The sequence below is a fragment of the Cydia strobilella genome, chromosome Z (genome assembly GCF_947568885.1).
Source record: "Cydia strobilella chromosome Z, ilCydStro3.1, whole genome shotgun sequence".
NCBI classification, from domain to species: domain Eukaryota; kingdom Metazoa; phylum Arthropoda; class Insecta; order Lepidoptera; family Tortricidae; genus Cydia; species Cydia strobilella.
This window is the reverse complement of record NC_086068.1, coordinates 59290362-59306366: the sequence shown is the minus strand read 5'-3', so window position 1 is coordinate 59306366 and position 16005 is coordinate 59290362. Positions and strand designations below refer to the sequence as shown.

Here is a 16005-nt window from a genome sequence, read left to right as displayed (position 1 = left end):
TCAAATGATATTTCGTACATTTTTTTTTATTTTTTTTTATTAGCCTATTTTGGTGTCCCACTGCTGGGCAAAGGCCTCCCCTCGTTTTCTCCACTCGACCCTGTCAAAGCCATTTTCCCACCATTTGGGGTAGAATGCGTCCAAGTCGTCCCGCCATCTCCTTTTTGGTCTGCCTGAACCCCGGCCTGCACCGTCTATGGTGCTCCGTAGGTCCCACTCAGTAACCATTTTGGCCCATCTTTCCGGGTGCATGCGACAGACATGTCCCGCCCAGTCCCACTTAAGCTTAGCGGTCTTGACGCCTTCATCTGCAACTCTAGTTCTGGAGCGTAGTTCCGTACATAAGTTCCGAAAAACTCATTGGTACTAGCCGGGGTTTGAACCCGCGACCTCGTTAACCTAGCCAGTATTCCTTTATTATCCTCTATGTAAAAAATAATTTAACTCTAGCGTTCCATCATCCTAATACTATGTTTTACCTACTTCCCAGGTAGCAAAGCGACGTCATAATGACGTCACTTATACGTCATAATGACGTAACGGACGTTATAATGACGTATAAATGCTACCTGGGTTATATCTTCCACCCCCACTCCCTCCTGGGTTATATGTTGGGGCCCTTGGCAACACAAGAATTTGAGACCCCTTTTTTTTCTATTTGGAAAGCAAAGAAAGCGAAAATTAAGTAAATTAAAAAATTTCTATGGTCTCTCTATTATGACACTCGGCACGGGCCTCGTGTGCCCTTATGGTAAAGACGGTATTGGGTTGAGCGCCCTCCCCTAAATCGTACGTAATAAATGAATGGCAGCCATATTTGTTCATGGATACTTTATTATCTATAGTAGGATGTTCCAAAAATAAAACAAAATTTGTAATAATAGAAAGTATGTATTTTTAAACGCCACGCATTAACATAAATTTGTATCATCTATCATCTAGTCCAGTCTTATTTGACAATTTGTTATAAAATTGTCTTCGGTTACCGCGATAGTTACTCATGAAATAAAACTATGAAAACGGATTATATCGCGTATATTGAATTTATAATACATCCCGACATTTCGAACTCTTTACAGCGTTCGTGGTCAACGGGTGACTGTAATATACGCGATATAATCCGTTTTCATAGTTTTATTTCAATTTGTTATAAATTTCATACAAATAATAAACAAGTTACAAAGTATCTGTTATGTTGCTAAACTACCCGAATGTTAGAAACAGTCATAATCATCATCTTCCTATACTTCCTATAGCCATAATCATATTATTTTTAAGTAAGGAAAATGATGTACGGAGTGAGCACTCTTAGCTTACTTATTTTTCTATGGCATAATAGACATAGGTTTTTTTTTTTAGGTTTAAGAATGGCATAATATATGCTCTACGAAAATCACTAATTAGAGTAAAGTGTAAACTATATGATCATCGGCATTATAGTAATTTGCCCATGATTACAAAAATGCTCTGATATAAACTCGTTAATTGTACGTCGGCCAAGACACGACCTTCTTTAAACATCTTAATACTTACACTACCGCTCAAAAGTATTTAGGCACCCGCAATTTTCACCATACAATTAGCTCCATGCATGAATTTATTTTTATTTTTGGATTCATAATTTATATCGTTGGAACACCGGAAATGATAAAGATACTTTTGTAAACCTTAACATTATTTTATTAAAAAATATTTAAAATGTTGAAGATTTTTGAGCGGTTGAAACGCTCATAATTTTTGGCGCGAATTCGACAGAGCGTGAAGACGTCACACGTTGGGCGGCCCAACTGACGTTTGCTACTAATGACACTAATCTGTCGAACGCGTGACGTCACGTGGCGTTTCGAGCGTTTCGCTCACTAGCTTTTCGCGGGCAAATTTTTGTACTTTTTATTTATAATTTTAAGTAATTAAATGGTAATTTAAAAACGGAAATGCATTTGTAACATGATATAACGGTAACAAACATCCGAATAAAACATATTTCGTTCAAATATAAACTTCATGCATGAGGCTAATTGTATACAAAATTTATTTTCAAAATCATACTGTTCGATCGCAGGCAAATGACGCTTACATGTTGGATTGAATTTTTATTTGAGCCTCAAATTGTTGCCAAAGACAAACTTTAAAATTTCGAGTTTACTCTATGCAACGATTTAAAAAACCCTTATGTAGTTCATACAAAATAAAACGATTTTGTACTGGAAAACGATTTATGGGTTTTTTTACGCTTGTCATTTGGTAAATAGGCAATGCACACGAATATTCTGCACGTCATTTTGTAGCTCGATATGTCTGTTAAATTAAAAAGTAAACTGCATAAAAAACTGTTACCCGACTGCGACTTAGCGGTATAATTCTGAAAGTCGTTTTTGTATACAATTGTATGGAAAAAATTACGAGTGCCTAAATAGTTATGAGCGGTAGTGTATGTTGATCGGGATATGGACCGTGATTACCTTGGACAACATACGTAACTGCGTCGAAATATCGGCAACTCGATAACAATACAAAAAGTAAACACAGTCCATACATATACCAGGTCAATATAAGTCCAATAAAACTAACTGTGAATCATTCAAAACTGTTATCTTAATACTAATTGAACTTAAAATATTTTCCTCTCTTCTAATCATATGTTCGGTAACAAAATAAAATATTAAAGTATTAAACGTATCTTCAGCTACTAAATCAAGTGTAAAAATAAACAAAAATAAATTACTTATAACAGGACACACATATCTCCGAGCCTTCAGATCTGAAACAATAATAAAAATTAATAATCAATAACGGAACACCACGCTGCGCGCAAAAACCCGCATTGCTGACGTCGGTGAGAAGACTGCTAGGCTCAAATGGGACTGGGCCGGTCACGTCTGCCGCATGCATCCAGACAGATGGGCTAGCATAGCCACCAAATGGATGCCAGAAGTGGGGCGCGGACCCGGCAGGCCCAGACGGAGATGGCGGGACGACCTAGACACCTTTCTCAACAACTGGCCGGAGGAGGCACTATATCGGGAGTCGTGGAAAACAAGGGGAAAGGCCTTTGCCCAGCAGTGGGACACCATAATGGGCTAGTAAAAAAAAAAAAAAACAATATGCGAACATACATGCGGGTCAAATCGGTAGCTCCGTTATACGTCATAATGACGTCACCGACGTCATAATGACGTATAAATGCTGTTAGGGATTGAAAAAGGCTAAAGAGAGAGAGAGAGAGGTTATTTTTAGCGTTCCGTGCAAAACTTTGTTTTGACAAACGGAACACTTATGGGATCACTTCGGTCTTGCAAATCAGTTATATGCGTTTTTCTCAGAGACCGTTTGACGTAGATACCTAAAATTTGAAATAGTTATAGCAATTACCACCACTTATATTGTAAATAAGTCAAAACCGCTTATTTCTTATTTTAGGGGGAGGTTGAGAGGGGTTACCAGATTTTTTATTTCATTTGTAAGAATCGTGTGGGGTACCATTAGAAAGCTTGCAAAAAATTGAGTCGATGGACTGATTTTGACTTCAGTAGATTCGATAAAAAATGCATTTAAAGTTGCAAGTTTTCATACAAAAATATTCGCCTCTGTCCTGGGAATTTTCGCAAAAACTATAGCTAACAGGCAGCTAACCAGACAATAACCTGCTAAAACGAGCATGAAGACGGCGGGAAAATTATCAGGATAACGTAACCTTTACTAGTTTTTTGACTGCAGCCTGATCTTAGGTTAATTAGGGAATCAGTACTTGGTTATTCTGTACTTTACAATGGTTGCCCTATACCTTAAAAAAAAACAACCTTATTGGAATAGAAATAAGTTTAAATTTGGAACGAGATTTTTCACATGCTTAAGTCATTTAGTTAATTTGTTTGTGGAATTTATATGTGCATAGAGTTACTAAATCGTAGATAGCTAGATAAATTAATTTTATATTTATTTAATAGTGTTGATGATTTCTAATCTACGACTTTTGACTACGACCGTAGAGTAACTTATACTAGAGCGGTACTGTCATAGTAAATTTTGTAACCCCAGTAAATTCACTGCCATCTGTCGACACACTTTAAAACTAAAAATTAAGATTTATAAAAATACGATAAAATGTATTTAAATATAGATAAATGATTTTTTTTAAATGCATTAATTATTTTTATGATTTTGACCCATGTTCTTTCACTGATATGCGTTAAAATTGTTAAATTTCAAACAAAACAGTCAACGCCATCTATACGACAGTGAGCCAAAACTAGTGGCGCCCTCTGAACGAGAATCAAATTTTCTTGATTTTCGAGGCACGTTTTTTCCTTAGACTGTAAACATCTATTACGGAGTTATATCCATCTTTGCTACGACTGACAGTTCAGTATCTGATTAGTCAAATTACTGTCGAGTTAAGTAAACCTGGATAAGGGTTGTGTGATGGACAGATATGATTTAGGAACCTAACATATTACAAATCATTGGTCATTTATACAACATAGTACAACACAGGTTCATGACAATAATGTACCTAAATAAATAAATAATTATTTCAAATTGATTGCAGTTAAAACTAGTTTTGACTTTTCAGGAAAACGCATTTTCACTAGGTGAAACTAGTTTTCACTGTAGGTATTCTGCCAGTTAAAGGATAGGTGCGACGATGAGCAAAGCGAGAAGGAGTATGTTAGGCTGCTTCGCGAATTCGAGAGAATGGTTGTAAATTAAATGTCGCATAATTTAATACAGAAACGGGATTTAATAGAATACACTTACTTTACATGATCAAACTAACTTCAAAGTGAAGTTCGATCAGTATTATATGAGTAAGCTTCATTCGAAGATATAACTACCCTCCCTCCCCTATACCCGGAAAGAAAGTTTTGCTTTAGAAAGTAAAGTCTCTAAAAATAATGAGCAATGGCGGCAAGCCGAGTGCCCCATCAAGACTAGGTGGAAAAGTAGAGATAGACCTGTTTGATTTAAGTTTTTGCTACCCACATGCGATAAGTTGCCTAGTAGGTTAAAGGACTAGGACCTGGTTTTTATATCTGAAGAATGAAGCTTGAGAAATATAATTATCATTTTGGCCTGACGTTTTGAACGTCACATTACGTCCGCGGCTACAGGCAAACTCAAATCAATATAGATATAATGTATTTTTTCTTATTGCTACTTTCATATACCTCTGATTAAAAATTTCGGTAAAGGGGTATTTATAAGAAACGAACAAGAGACAAAAACTGACTTTTCATTTTGAATCGTGTCCAGTCTATAAGTTTCATATACCTACAACAATGATAGGTTATAATAACATGAGGTAATAATAACACCTACTTACTGTTTTTGACGTATTTAGTATTTTACATACGAAGTTGTAATTTTTATTGTCAACTTTGACGTATATTGTTGTTATTATGGTGTTTGGTAAATAAAGATATTAAGAGAGATTTTATGCTACTGGACGTTAGATATAAGCGGGACAGTCGGTGTCTACGACACGGATATCAAATGACGCCTCCCTCTGTGCATCCTATTAGACGCCGCGGCAGCAGAGATCGCCACGAAGTCCACCGTCGCCTTCGTTGATGATGATTCTTTGACCACGTTCCTCCAGATTATATTATTTTATTATAAAAGTTAGGGGCGAAAACCAGGTTTCATGCAATTTTTCGAAAAAAACCTATAAGTCGGGCATAGCTACGATTAAAATATACCAAATTGTGTAAAAATATCTTTCAATATCTAGGGAGGGAAAGTGAGGACTACGTTTGTGCGGAGAATCGATTGTTCCCTATCCTCTTAATGTATGCTAGAGGCCTCATACCTACTATTGTCACTGTGACAAGGTACAAAATGGGTCATAAATTAAACCTGTTCGAAATACTTTAAGCAATGATAAAAGCATCTCATAGTGTTTCAGATATGCCTAAACTATTAATGAAAAAAAAAAAAAAAAAAAAAAAACGGCAATGCGTCATAACAATGCGTACATCACCTGCAAATATTATGTTACTCTTCAAATGCCGCAAAAATATTAGACACGCTCTGGCTCTACATATAAGACCATGTCAGATATTTTTGCGACCTTCGAAGAGTAACATATTATTGTAGATGACTGTACGATAGTAGATAGATACCGGATATCAGTCCCAGCCATATTACACCCGATCAGGTGTTAGTCAGGGCAGCACGTTGGGACCGACTCTGTTTCTACTGATGATCAACGATCTACCGAAGGTCGTCAGAAACTCTAGGTGCCTGTTATTTGCAGATGATCTCAAGCTCTTCATGCAGATTGGTGAACGGGATGACTGTGCCAGACTGCAGAGAGATATTGGGGCTGTTGCAGATTGGAGTGATGCTAACAACTTGCAATTTAACGCATCTAAGTGTAAAACCATCACTTTTACTCGGGCTCGTTCACCAGTGTACACTGCATACCATCTCCGGGACGTTCCGCTTGGAAGAGTCAGTGAAATATCTGATTTGGGACTCAAACTGGATGTGGAGCTCGACTTTCGTACACATATAACACAGATGTGTAAAGCCGCTACGAAAACGCTCGGGTTCATAATGAGGGTATCCGCGAAGTTTAAAAACATCAGGGTGGCGATATTGTTGTACAATGCTTACGTCCGCAGTAAGTTGGAGTTTGGAGCCATAGCGTGGGACCCCAGCGAGGAAAAATACCAGTTAATGGTGGAGAGAGTCCAAAGACGATTCGCCCGACACCTGTACAAGAGGCAGTATGGATATTACCCTCTCCTGTATCCCTCGCTTTTCGTCTCGGGTATGGTGGGGCTTCACACACTGGAGCTAAGGCGGAAACTGTTGTTGTTAATGCACTACTATGGTGTAATAAACAACACAGTAAATAATCCGAGTGTACTGGAGAGACTCGGCCTGTTCGTCCCGGTGTGGCGTCCCTGTCCCCCGGGCCTGAGCGCGCTGCCCGCGCGGCGCCCGGCGCGCCTCTTCGCGGGGTGCCCCGCCCCCCCGCGCGCACCCGCCGCGCCGCTAATTCGCCCACGGCTCGGGCACTGGAGCTTCTGAATGTCTTGTCCATCCGTGCCCCACAGATCGACATATTCGCGGATAGTGTTGGTAGTTTTGGTAGAGAGCTCTCAGTATTCCTGAGTCAATACCTGACGAAATAATGTTTGACTACTATTTTGTTATAATGATGATATATGTAAATAATTAATGATAATAATGATGATTTTAATGTAATTAATTTAATTTATTTAATAACCCTATATGTATGTACTATTTTTGTAAATAATTAATTGTGTTTCAATGTGTGTATTTGTTTTTGTAAATGCTACCGTAGTTTGTAATAGCTACTTTATAAGCGATTTGGTTAAACTGTAATGCTTATAAATGTAAATAAATAAATTCAATTCAATAGATTACCTACTCACGGAACACTTTGCTGCCGCAGTTGTGACTGCGGGCTTGGCCAAATTATTTTATTAATAGTAGTCATACCCTGCAAGACAACAGTGGTTGCAGTAGCGGAGTTGGCAACACTCGCACGGATGCTGGCAGGCCCCGCAGAGCTCCTTCTCGCAATACGAGCAGCGGTCCTCCGACGCAGCCCCGCACTGACACTTCTGGGCGATGGGCTTTGTCTAGATAAAGAGAAAATATTAACATTATAAACGCATGACACATACAGACATAAAAATAACTTAAAATAAAAATAAAAACGAATGTGGTATTTGCTATAAAAAGGGACCTTATTGTTGATGGCGCTTACGCCATTATTAACGATGCTCCGATATAAATACAATGCCGCGCGACGCTGTGCGGCGTAAGCGCCATCGACAATAAGGTCCCTTTTCATAGAAAATGCCCTAAATAAAGTCAACCATCTCAACTCAAATTATAAAAATGGAGATCAATAAAGAGTATTGTATTTAGAGATGCAACGGTATCCGGCCAGATACCTGATAGTTGCGTAGGACCCGGCCGGATACGGAATTGAGCACGATATTTATGAATAACATATGCACTAAACACTCCAAACATCTTATAAATAACAAAGTTTCTTCATAAATTTGCAATTTTTTATGTTTAACATAGAATCACGCATGTTTTCAATCCTTACAGGAGAAAAAAAATGTATCCCATATGCTTTTGTTTCCATTTTTTATATACTTTGTATGACATATACATATCGGGTGTTGTTGCTATTAGAAGTCGCAAGAGATCGAAATGCCTGAATATCTGCTAATCGGAATCATGTGCTCCACGTAGGAGGTCACGACCCTCAGCACTGAGGAGAACGAAGCAAGGAGGAGGAGGTTGCTATTAAAACCTACCACAGCACCAGTCTGCTGAAGATGGCCATCTTTCCCAAGGAACAACTGCTTAAAACCATCCTTTCTGCTATCATTCTCTGTTGGCACCTCGACACTCTTTTTAGGCATCTTTGCGCCTCGGTACAGCAGTACATAGGTTTTCTCTGGAAGAAAAATGATCAAAGGTTAATATTTTTATTTTATTTTATTTTATTTATTTGGAAATCAAACAGAAATAAGTGAGCAGGAGATGAGTTTACAAATACACATTAAGGACATTCACTTATTCCCTTAACAGCTCTCACTAAAACATGTAATGGAAATATACTACACTATTGACGGTCAATCAACTGTTGTAGCCATAATCAGATGTTCTTTCAACGGTTTTGAGAGGTCTTCCATTAAATACTCTCTCTTGACTTTCATAGAATAGAATTTATCATCTAGTGCCTCTGGTGTAGCCGCAGTATTTAAAGGGTAATAATAAACGGCCTCTACGTGTTGGATCTATATCCCCACGCACGCCTTATAAATGACCGGGCTCGAAAGACCCGAGTTTTAAAACGGAAATACACATAATAATAATAATAAAAGACGTTTATTCAAGAAGTTGTAACATAGGTACATAATACATGCATAACTCTTAGTGTAAGGCCTGAGTGGATGCTCGAGTTGATGCAGCGGGGCGGGGCATGTGGCGTGCATGTTAAACAAATGCAAACGTATAGGAGAGGCCTTATTGCACGCTGCTCAAATCACTTGTGAGCCCGACGCCACGCTACACGCCCCGCCGAACGCTCCGCTTGAGTGGACGAGTTGGGCGTGCGGCGTGCATATTATTATTATTCTCTTTATTTATTCTTTTTCTTATGTTAGGTTTATTATAACATGCATATAAAAGTAAAATATAAAAACACAAAACAATACAAAATACATATAAACAAATTATAAAAACCTAACCTAGGGTGCCGCCAGCAGCGGGGCAGGGCCCAAGCTGCCGGTGGTCAGGGCCGCAGAGAGAGGAACCGGCGGACTATCCGCGCCGTGTCCAAGATCACCGCCTTCTGCATCTGACCCTTGATCCAACCACCTAGCGAGTTTCTCAAGGTGTTGGTCGAGTCTCAAGTTGTTATTATTATGTTCGTCCTTTACATAATCTCGGGACCATGGGGTCCCGGACATTTGGAAGGCGTGCGTGGGGCCGAAGCCAACACGCAGAGGCCCCTTGTAAAAAGACAATTTACTCTAAAAGGTGATGTGACACCAACCGACGATTATCCCTGTATGCACTATAGTAGTGCACCCAAGGACAAGCCCCGGTTAGTGCAGGACTATTGCAATGATAAGAAACAAAATAAACTAGGCTATTGTGTTGAGATGTTAGTGTACTGGTTACCGGGTCTATGGAAATACTATGGCACCTGCCCCAATCTATGTTTAAAAACACGAAAAAAATGGACAGGTGGTGACTCGCCAACTCACAATATGGGTCCCCGAAAACGGCCGTTCGCACGGAGCGACAAGGGGACAACATCGCGTGAGTGGCTCAGGGTGTGGAGATTATTTAGCTTTATCCCACATTAGTGGTCCCCAAGCGAAACTAAACAACAAAAAACTACGCAACAGAAACTTAAACAAAAAAACAATTTCAAAACGAAGAACGCAGAAAAACACTACAAAATGTCATTAAAACAGAGAAAACATTGAAAACTTAAATTAAACTGCAGGGAAAGAAAAATGGAGAGAATTGGAGGAGGCCTCCACTCAAAGAGGGGTCCAAATTAAATTAAATTAGTAAATAACATACATAAACTTAACACTAACTACTAGCTATAAGAAAATCACTAACAACACGCAAAAACTTTTAATGTAAAATTGGAAATTTGGAAATAAAGGCTTTTTTATTTATTTATTTTAGTGGTCCCCAAGGGTATAAGCCTCCTCCATCTGTCTCCACCTCTCTTTGTCGGTGGCAACATCCATTCATTTTTTTCCCGCAGCCTGTACAATGTCATCTGCCCATCTTTTTCTTTGCCTTCCCGCTCTTCTCTTTCCAGCTGGGCCTGGCCATTTTGTTACAAGATTTGTCCACCTTTGATCCTGATATCTTGCTACATGACCTGCCCACCTCCACTTTTGTTTCAGACTAAACTGCAGGGCATCTGTTATCTTTGTTCTCTTGCGGATGTCTATATTTCTTGTTTTTTGTATTCTTCTTAAATTTAAAATACTTCTTTCCATTGCATGCTGGCAAGATAGAATTTAGTTTTTTGCTCTTTCCGTGTAAACTCATGTTTGGCATGCATATGTCAAACTTGGAAGAATGCAGGAGTCCATTATGATCTTTTTCAAAACGAAATCAACTTTATTCTCAGCCCTAAACCAAATACTATAAAAAACATAGAGGTGTTGAACAATGTAAGCTTTCCCTTGGATCATAGACTAGTAAGATGTACTCTTAATACAGAAAAACCTAAAGTAAGGCGTGCATATAAACAAAAGCAAATGTATGCAAGCGGCCTCCGTGCATGCTGCTCAAACCCCTTGGACGCTCGACGCCACGCTGCACGCCCCGCCGAACGCTCGGCTTCGAGCGTCCACACAGGCCTTACACTTATTCGCATGGGATCTAATGTATACGTACGTTTCTAATGCGAGAAAATAGTCGATACATCACTCGGGCATAGAGTTGTGCCTTTCTCGAGAACGTTCTCCATTTTCTGTGGGAACCGGAAAACATTCTGGAGAACGGTACGAGACTCGGGCAAGACTACCCACACAACGTAGCGGTACTTTAAAACCGTTATAAAAAATCAACACAATATGGCTTGCAAAGGGCAATATTCTTAGCAACTTTCTCTAAGTAAGTAACTTCATCTAGATACCGATACCCGATACCATCTGTGCGATACGACCGAATAATAAATGATTTTGGAACCTACCGTACACTTTCTGAAGTCGGTCTTCGTTGTTGTTGAATTGTTTCATTCCGACGTGGACTTTGCTCTGTTGCACGAAGTCCTCAATAAATGGGTTAGACCGCTTCGTCATTTTACACCTACACGATTTGCTTATTCGAGAAAATATATTTTTAAGATTCTTCAGACCGACAAGGAAAGATAGGAAAGCAATAACATGTGTTTGTATTAGTTTTTTTTTTAATTTAAACGTCAAGACCATCCACAGACCATCAAGTCGACGACAAAGTCTTTCAATCTTTGGCTAAGGACGGCCATTCATTGCTGAATGCTTCGTTCTAGTATCGATTCAATTAATCGATTATTGAAATTTTATATTTTTACGTTACAGGTTGGTTACAGGCCTCATATTAATGATGAAATAATTGCCTGATTGTATGTACAATACTTTTTTGGTGTATATTTTGTTGACAAAGCATATGCCGCATTGCAATGTTTTTGCCCATATTGGTTTTAAGTGCAATGGAACTCCCGCTTAATTTTTTTTGACTGAAATACTCTGTATCCACGGACAAAAAAGAAAAATTAACATGACGTATTTTACTCTGATTGGCTGATTGTTTTGCACAAGCACAGATAAATAAAAGAAATTTAAATAATGTTGTTTCTCCTATATATTATACTCATATTATACTACTCTTTGATTATACTACTCTTTGCTTAGAACTCAGAATAATGACTAAAGCATAGAAGTCGGGCAAAAATGCTTCGCAAATATGTATACCCGTACTTTACTTCCTTACGAATTATATAATGTGCCGAAAAGAGATGCATATATGCTTGTTATTTCTCATTTACGTACGGTGTCATAAGTTTGATAATTTGCTAGGGATGTAACTGTGTCGACTTTTTATATCGATACATTATGCATAAGTTTATGTGCCGTGTAAAATAATAATCACGAAATTGGCAAATTGATAATAGTCTGGCTAATAAAAGTTGAACCTGAAAAAACGCGGCAATTTCAAGAAATCTGTAGCAGGCGGCTCGTTGAAATGAAATGAAATGAAATGAAATGCGTGGAATACAAGGATTGCATAACTTTTACACTTTTTATAATTTTCATATTCTAAAAATCATTAAAAAGTATAAAAATTATGCAATCCTTGGAATCAAAGAGCCGCCTGATATGAGGATTAATGCATGTACCTAATATAGCTTTTATCTCATTTGCAGTCTACCACTCAGAACCGTCTAACTATACCTCTCGTTTTTTTTATCATTCGAAAGAAGGCGAGCGATCTTAACGTGTCGTTTTATCGAAAAACACTTTGAAAATAAGTCACAACAAATATAATATACGATCATGTACATACTTTTGCTTTCATAAGTAAAATATTGTTATATTTATAAAAAAACTTGTCAATAAAAAGACACGTGGAAATGGTTTACCATTTTTTCTAATGCTAAAAGACTAAGTATAGTTTCTAGTCATGTACAGTCAGCTGCAGAGAAAAGGCACCCCCCTGCATACAAAGTTCTGTAAATTAGTATGGACGTGGGGTACCTTTTCTCTGCAGCTGACTGTACCAAATAGGAAATAAAAAAAAAACGTTCGTGTAATATTTTTTTATTATTTAATAATAGGGAATATTACGCGAAACTCGGCGTAGGTGGCGCCACTATCACAATCTGAGGGTCTATCGCGAAACAAGAAAATCGAACTTTCGTTATCTAACATCTCTGTCACTCTTGCGTATTCGAGCGATAAAGAGGCAGCTAGATAACGAAATTTCGGATTCGAGTTTTCCGGTAGGTCCCCTGAAAACTTGTCAAAAACCTGTTAAAGGTACAGTATGAATAAGTTACTCTACGGTGCACTAAAAAAGCTAGTGCTGCACTCTGGTGGCAGAACATTGCAGTAATATCCCCTATTCCTCGTCCTTTGGAAATCTGAAATAAAAAGTTGAGTTTTGTGACCAACAATATTAATAAAAGGAACATTCATCAATGATCATTAATGTCTTTTTTATTAGGGTTCCGTACCCAAAGGGTAAAAACGGGACCCTATTACTAATACTTCGCTGTCCGTCTGTCTGTCACCAGGCTGTATCTCATGAACCGTGATAGCTAGACAGTTGAAATTTTCACAGATGATGTATTTCTGTTGCCGCTATAACAACAAATACTAAAAAGTACGGTCCCCTTGGTGCGCGCGTCCGACCCGCACTTGACCGGTTTTTAGTATTAAACTATAGTCTGGCAAACACAATCTGTCAGTAAGTAGGAACAAAGAAAACTATAGGTACAGTCGAAGGCAAAAATATCGATCCAGACAAATGGCTTAAAAATATGTGAACACGATTTTATTGTCTGAGCGTACACATATTTTTGAGACTTTGGGAATGTATATATATTTATGCCCTTGACTGTACTCATCAATTAAAATGAGACAGTCCTGGGCCAAACTATAAGAAAGCTGTAAATGTCGATAGGTTATTGATCTGAGGTCGATACATCACTATGCCAAAAATATAACCTTTCATACTTAGCAGAAAAGTTCGAAAATATATGCAAAAATCTATATAGACTTGAATGCAAGTAATAATTACATAAACAACATATCGATTTCTATGTTTAGGGTCAGGTCCTATAAATAAATTTCTTCAAAATTGAACAAAACTCACCAATTAAAGGTTATCGGTTCGTGCGTATTTTCTTTTCTTCCTGTATGCGATTTACAGCCCTCGATCACACAAGACATTATCACAAAGGGAACTTCAAACCATTACAAATAAAAACTCAGCACGTTTTCCAACAATCTTTCAGGAATAGAAAATATATAATTAAAATAAACCAAGATGACCGCTGAAACATCCCGAAATATTTCAACTGAAAAAATACGACTATGTCAAGTTGTTACAGTTGACACCTACCTGTGAAATAACGAACATATATTTTATTTGGCTGGATTATAATATAGAACCACATAGGACCCATTTGACATTTCCCTCAGTTTATCTTATGACAATACTGAAAAAAACGAAAGAACTTGCGGATTGTTGTCTCACTCACTCATAGACAAAAAGTAATAACGTGTTGTGAATACGATATCTTTTACCAAGCTTTTATTTTTGCCCGGCTTCTTTGCTTTAGTCATTATTCTGAGGCTTAGAACGTAGTGATTATATACTCTGTGGTCGTAACGTACATGGCTACACTGCCAACGGGGCACCTTCGCTCCGATCGATGGCTCTCTGTCAACGATGTACTTTCTTCTGAAGTATTTATAAAATAACCCAACAAACGTACTAATTACTTGTAAACGCTAGAAATAAGCCTTGAATACGTATTTATGTTGATTCGTTTCAAAGTTGATAGTGAGCGGTGACAAGTGAAAGTGCGGTGTATGTCAGAGAGTGACTGGTATTGTTGTAGCTAGCATATGCGTGCGATTTCCTCGCGAATGTTACGTAATTAAAGGGCCATGTCGTGGGCCAAGAAGCCGGGAGGGCCGCCCGGGGACCAGGCGGCCTTCAACCCTCAGGTGAGTCCCAAATACCGAGGTATACGTGTCCGCAGTTTCCACTGAAAACAGTATTGTTATGGCCGCGTATAATAAGTTTTTTCACATGTTATAATCAATAATACGTGTTTATGCTTCTTCTGGGTATATTACGCGCTTATAATCAGTTTGTAGCGAGTTTTTCACATATAACTAACCCATATTTTTTGCAATACTAACCTGTTGTATCATCTGATGACCACGCAATATTGTTAAGTAGTAAGGCTTTTACATAATTCATGCTTGCTGTATTTATGTGGGGGTATACCTTTTAACTTTTTAAAAAAAATTTTTAATCCTGTACTTCATTCATTCATTTTCTCCTGATGAACCATAGACTAAATTAAAGCTAGTTAAGCTAGCAGGTACTCACAGTCCTGTAAAAGCAGTAGGCAAACCATCTACCTGGTACCATCATACTTTTAGATACAGTACTCTCAAAAGCAATGAATATAGACTTTTATATGGAACTTTAAAAAGCATACATTTCATTTCTTTTGATTTGATTCTTATGTATGTATTGTAATTTAGGCTGTGCTCTTTTTTAGGGTTCCGTACCCTAAGGGTAAAAACAGGACCCTATTACTAAGACTCCGTTGTTCGTCTGTCTGTCTGTCACCAGGCTGTATCTCATGAACCGTGATAGCTAGACAGTTGAAATTTTCACAGATGATGTATTTCTGTTGCCGCTATAACAACAAATACTAAAAAGTACGGAAGCCTCGGTGGACGAGTCCGACTCGCACTTGGCCAGTTTTTTTTATAACTTGGTTTACTCAAAGCATCATTCCACCTCTCTGTTTCTCTGAGTATGCTAGGAAATAGCCGGGTCCACACAAAGCGAGCATACATGCGAGGCAATTTCCTCGCGCACTGAACGGCCAGTGTAGACATGCTTCAGGCGAAGCGGCGCGCGTTCTGTGTGGACCCGGCTAATAGTTTCTGTTTGGCTCTTATGAAATTTTTAACCCAAGAAATTAAGCCATACATTTTCTATGCAAAAAAATAATGAGTGTTTCATACTATTTGCTTCTCGCAGTACTTTATAGTTACAAAAACAAGACTATTGACCAAAAATTGGCTTTCTACCATTCGCAGATGAATAATAGACAGCTTTTGTTGCAAAATTCCAGTAAAATGCTTCTGAATATTATTTGCTGAGCGAATCTATTCATTGCTTCTGCTATGCGGTCAATGATTTCTATGCTACTTCATTCCTTGTTATATCATGTTC

The 16005-nt window shown here is 38.2% G+C and overlaps 2 protein-coding genes across 4 annotated transcripts in view; one reads left to right on the top strand and one right to left on the bottom strand.

Moving 5' to 3' along the window:
- Positions 1-893: 893 nt before the first annotated feature.
- On the bottom strand, positions 894-11447 carry LOC134754738 (apoptosis regulatory protein Siva-like). The gene is made up of 4 exons (XM_063691082.1): positions 11231-11447; positions 8310-8452; positions 7474-7616; positions 894-2761 (listed from the first exon to the last, which is right to left on the bottom strand). The coding sequence occupies exons 1-4, from the start codon at positions 11337-11339 to the stop codon at positions 2722-2724; spliced, it is 435 nt and encodes a 144-aa protein (XP_063547152.1). The 5' UTR covers positions 11340-11447; the 3' UTR covers positions 894-2721.
- Positions 11448-14422: 2975 nt separating this feature from the next.
- Positions 14423-16005, top strand: part of LOC134754723 (protein transport protein Sec16A) — a 104335-nt gene continuing 102752 nt past the window's right edge. For all 3 annotated transcript variants that reach the window (XR_010128967.1, XR_010128968.1, XR_010128966.1), the window contains exon 1: positions 14423-14753. The gene's annotated coding sequence lies outside the window, so the exon portion shown is untranslated. The remainder of the gene's footprint in view (positions 14754-16005) is intronic.

Coding starts and splice junctions, on each gene's coding strand:
- LOC134754738 (XM_063691082.1), bottom strand. CDS start 11,339: ATGACGAAGCGGTCTAACCCATTTATTGAGGACTTCGTGCAACAGAGC. Junction 8,453..11,230: donor CCGACTTCAGAAAGTGTACG/GTAGGTTCCAAA, acceptor TTTTTCTTCCAG/AGAAAACCTATGTACTGCTG. Junction 2,762..7,473: donor AACCACTGTTGTCTTGCAGG/GTATGACTACTA, acceptor TTATTGTTTCAG/ATCTGAAGGCTCGGAGATAT.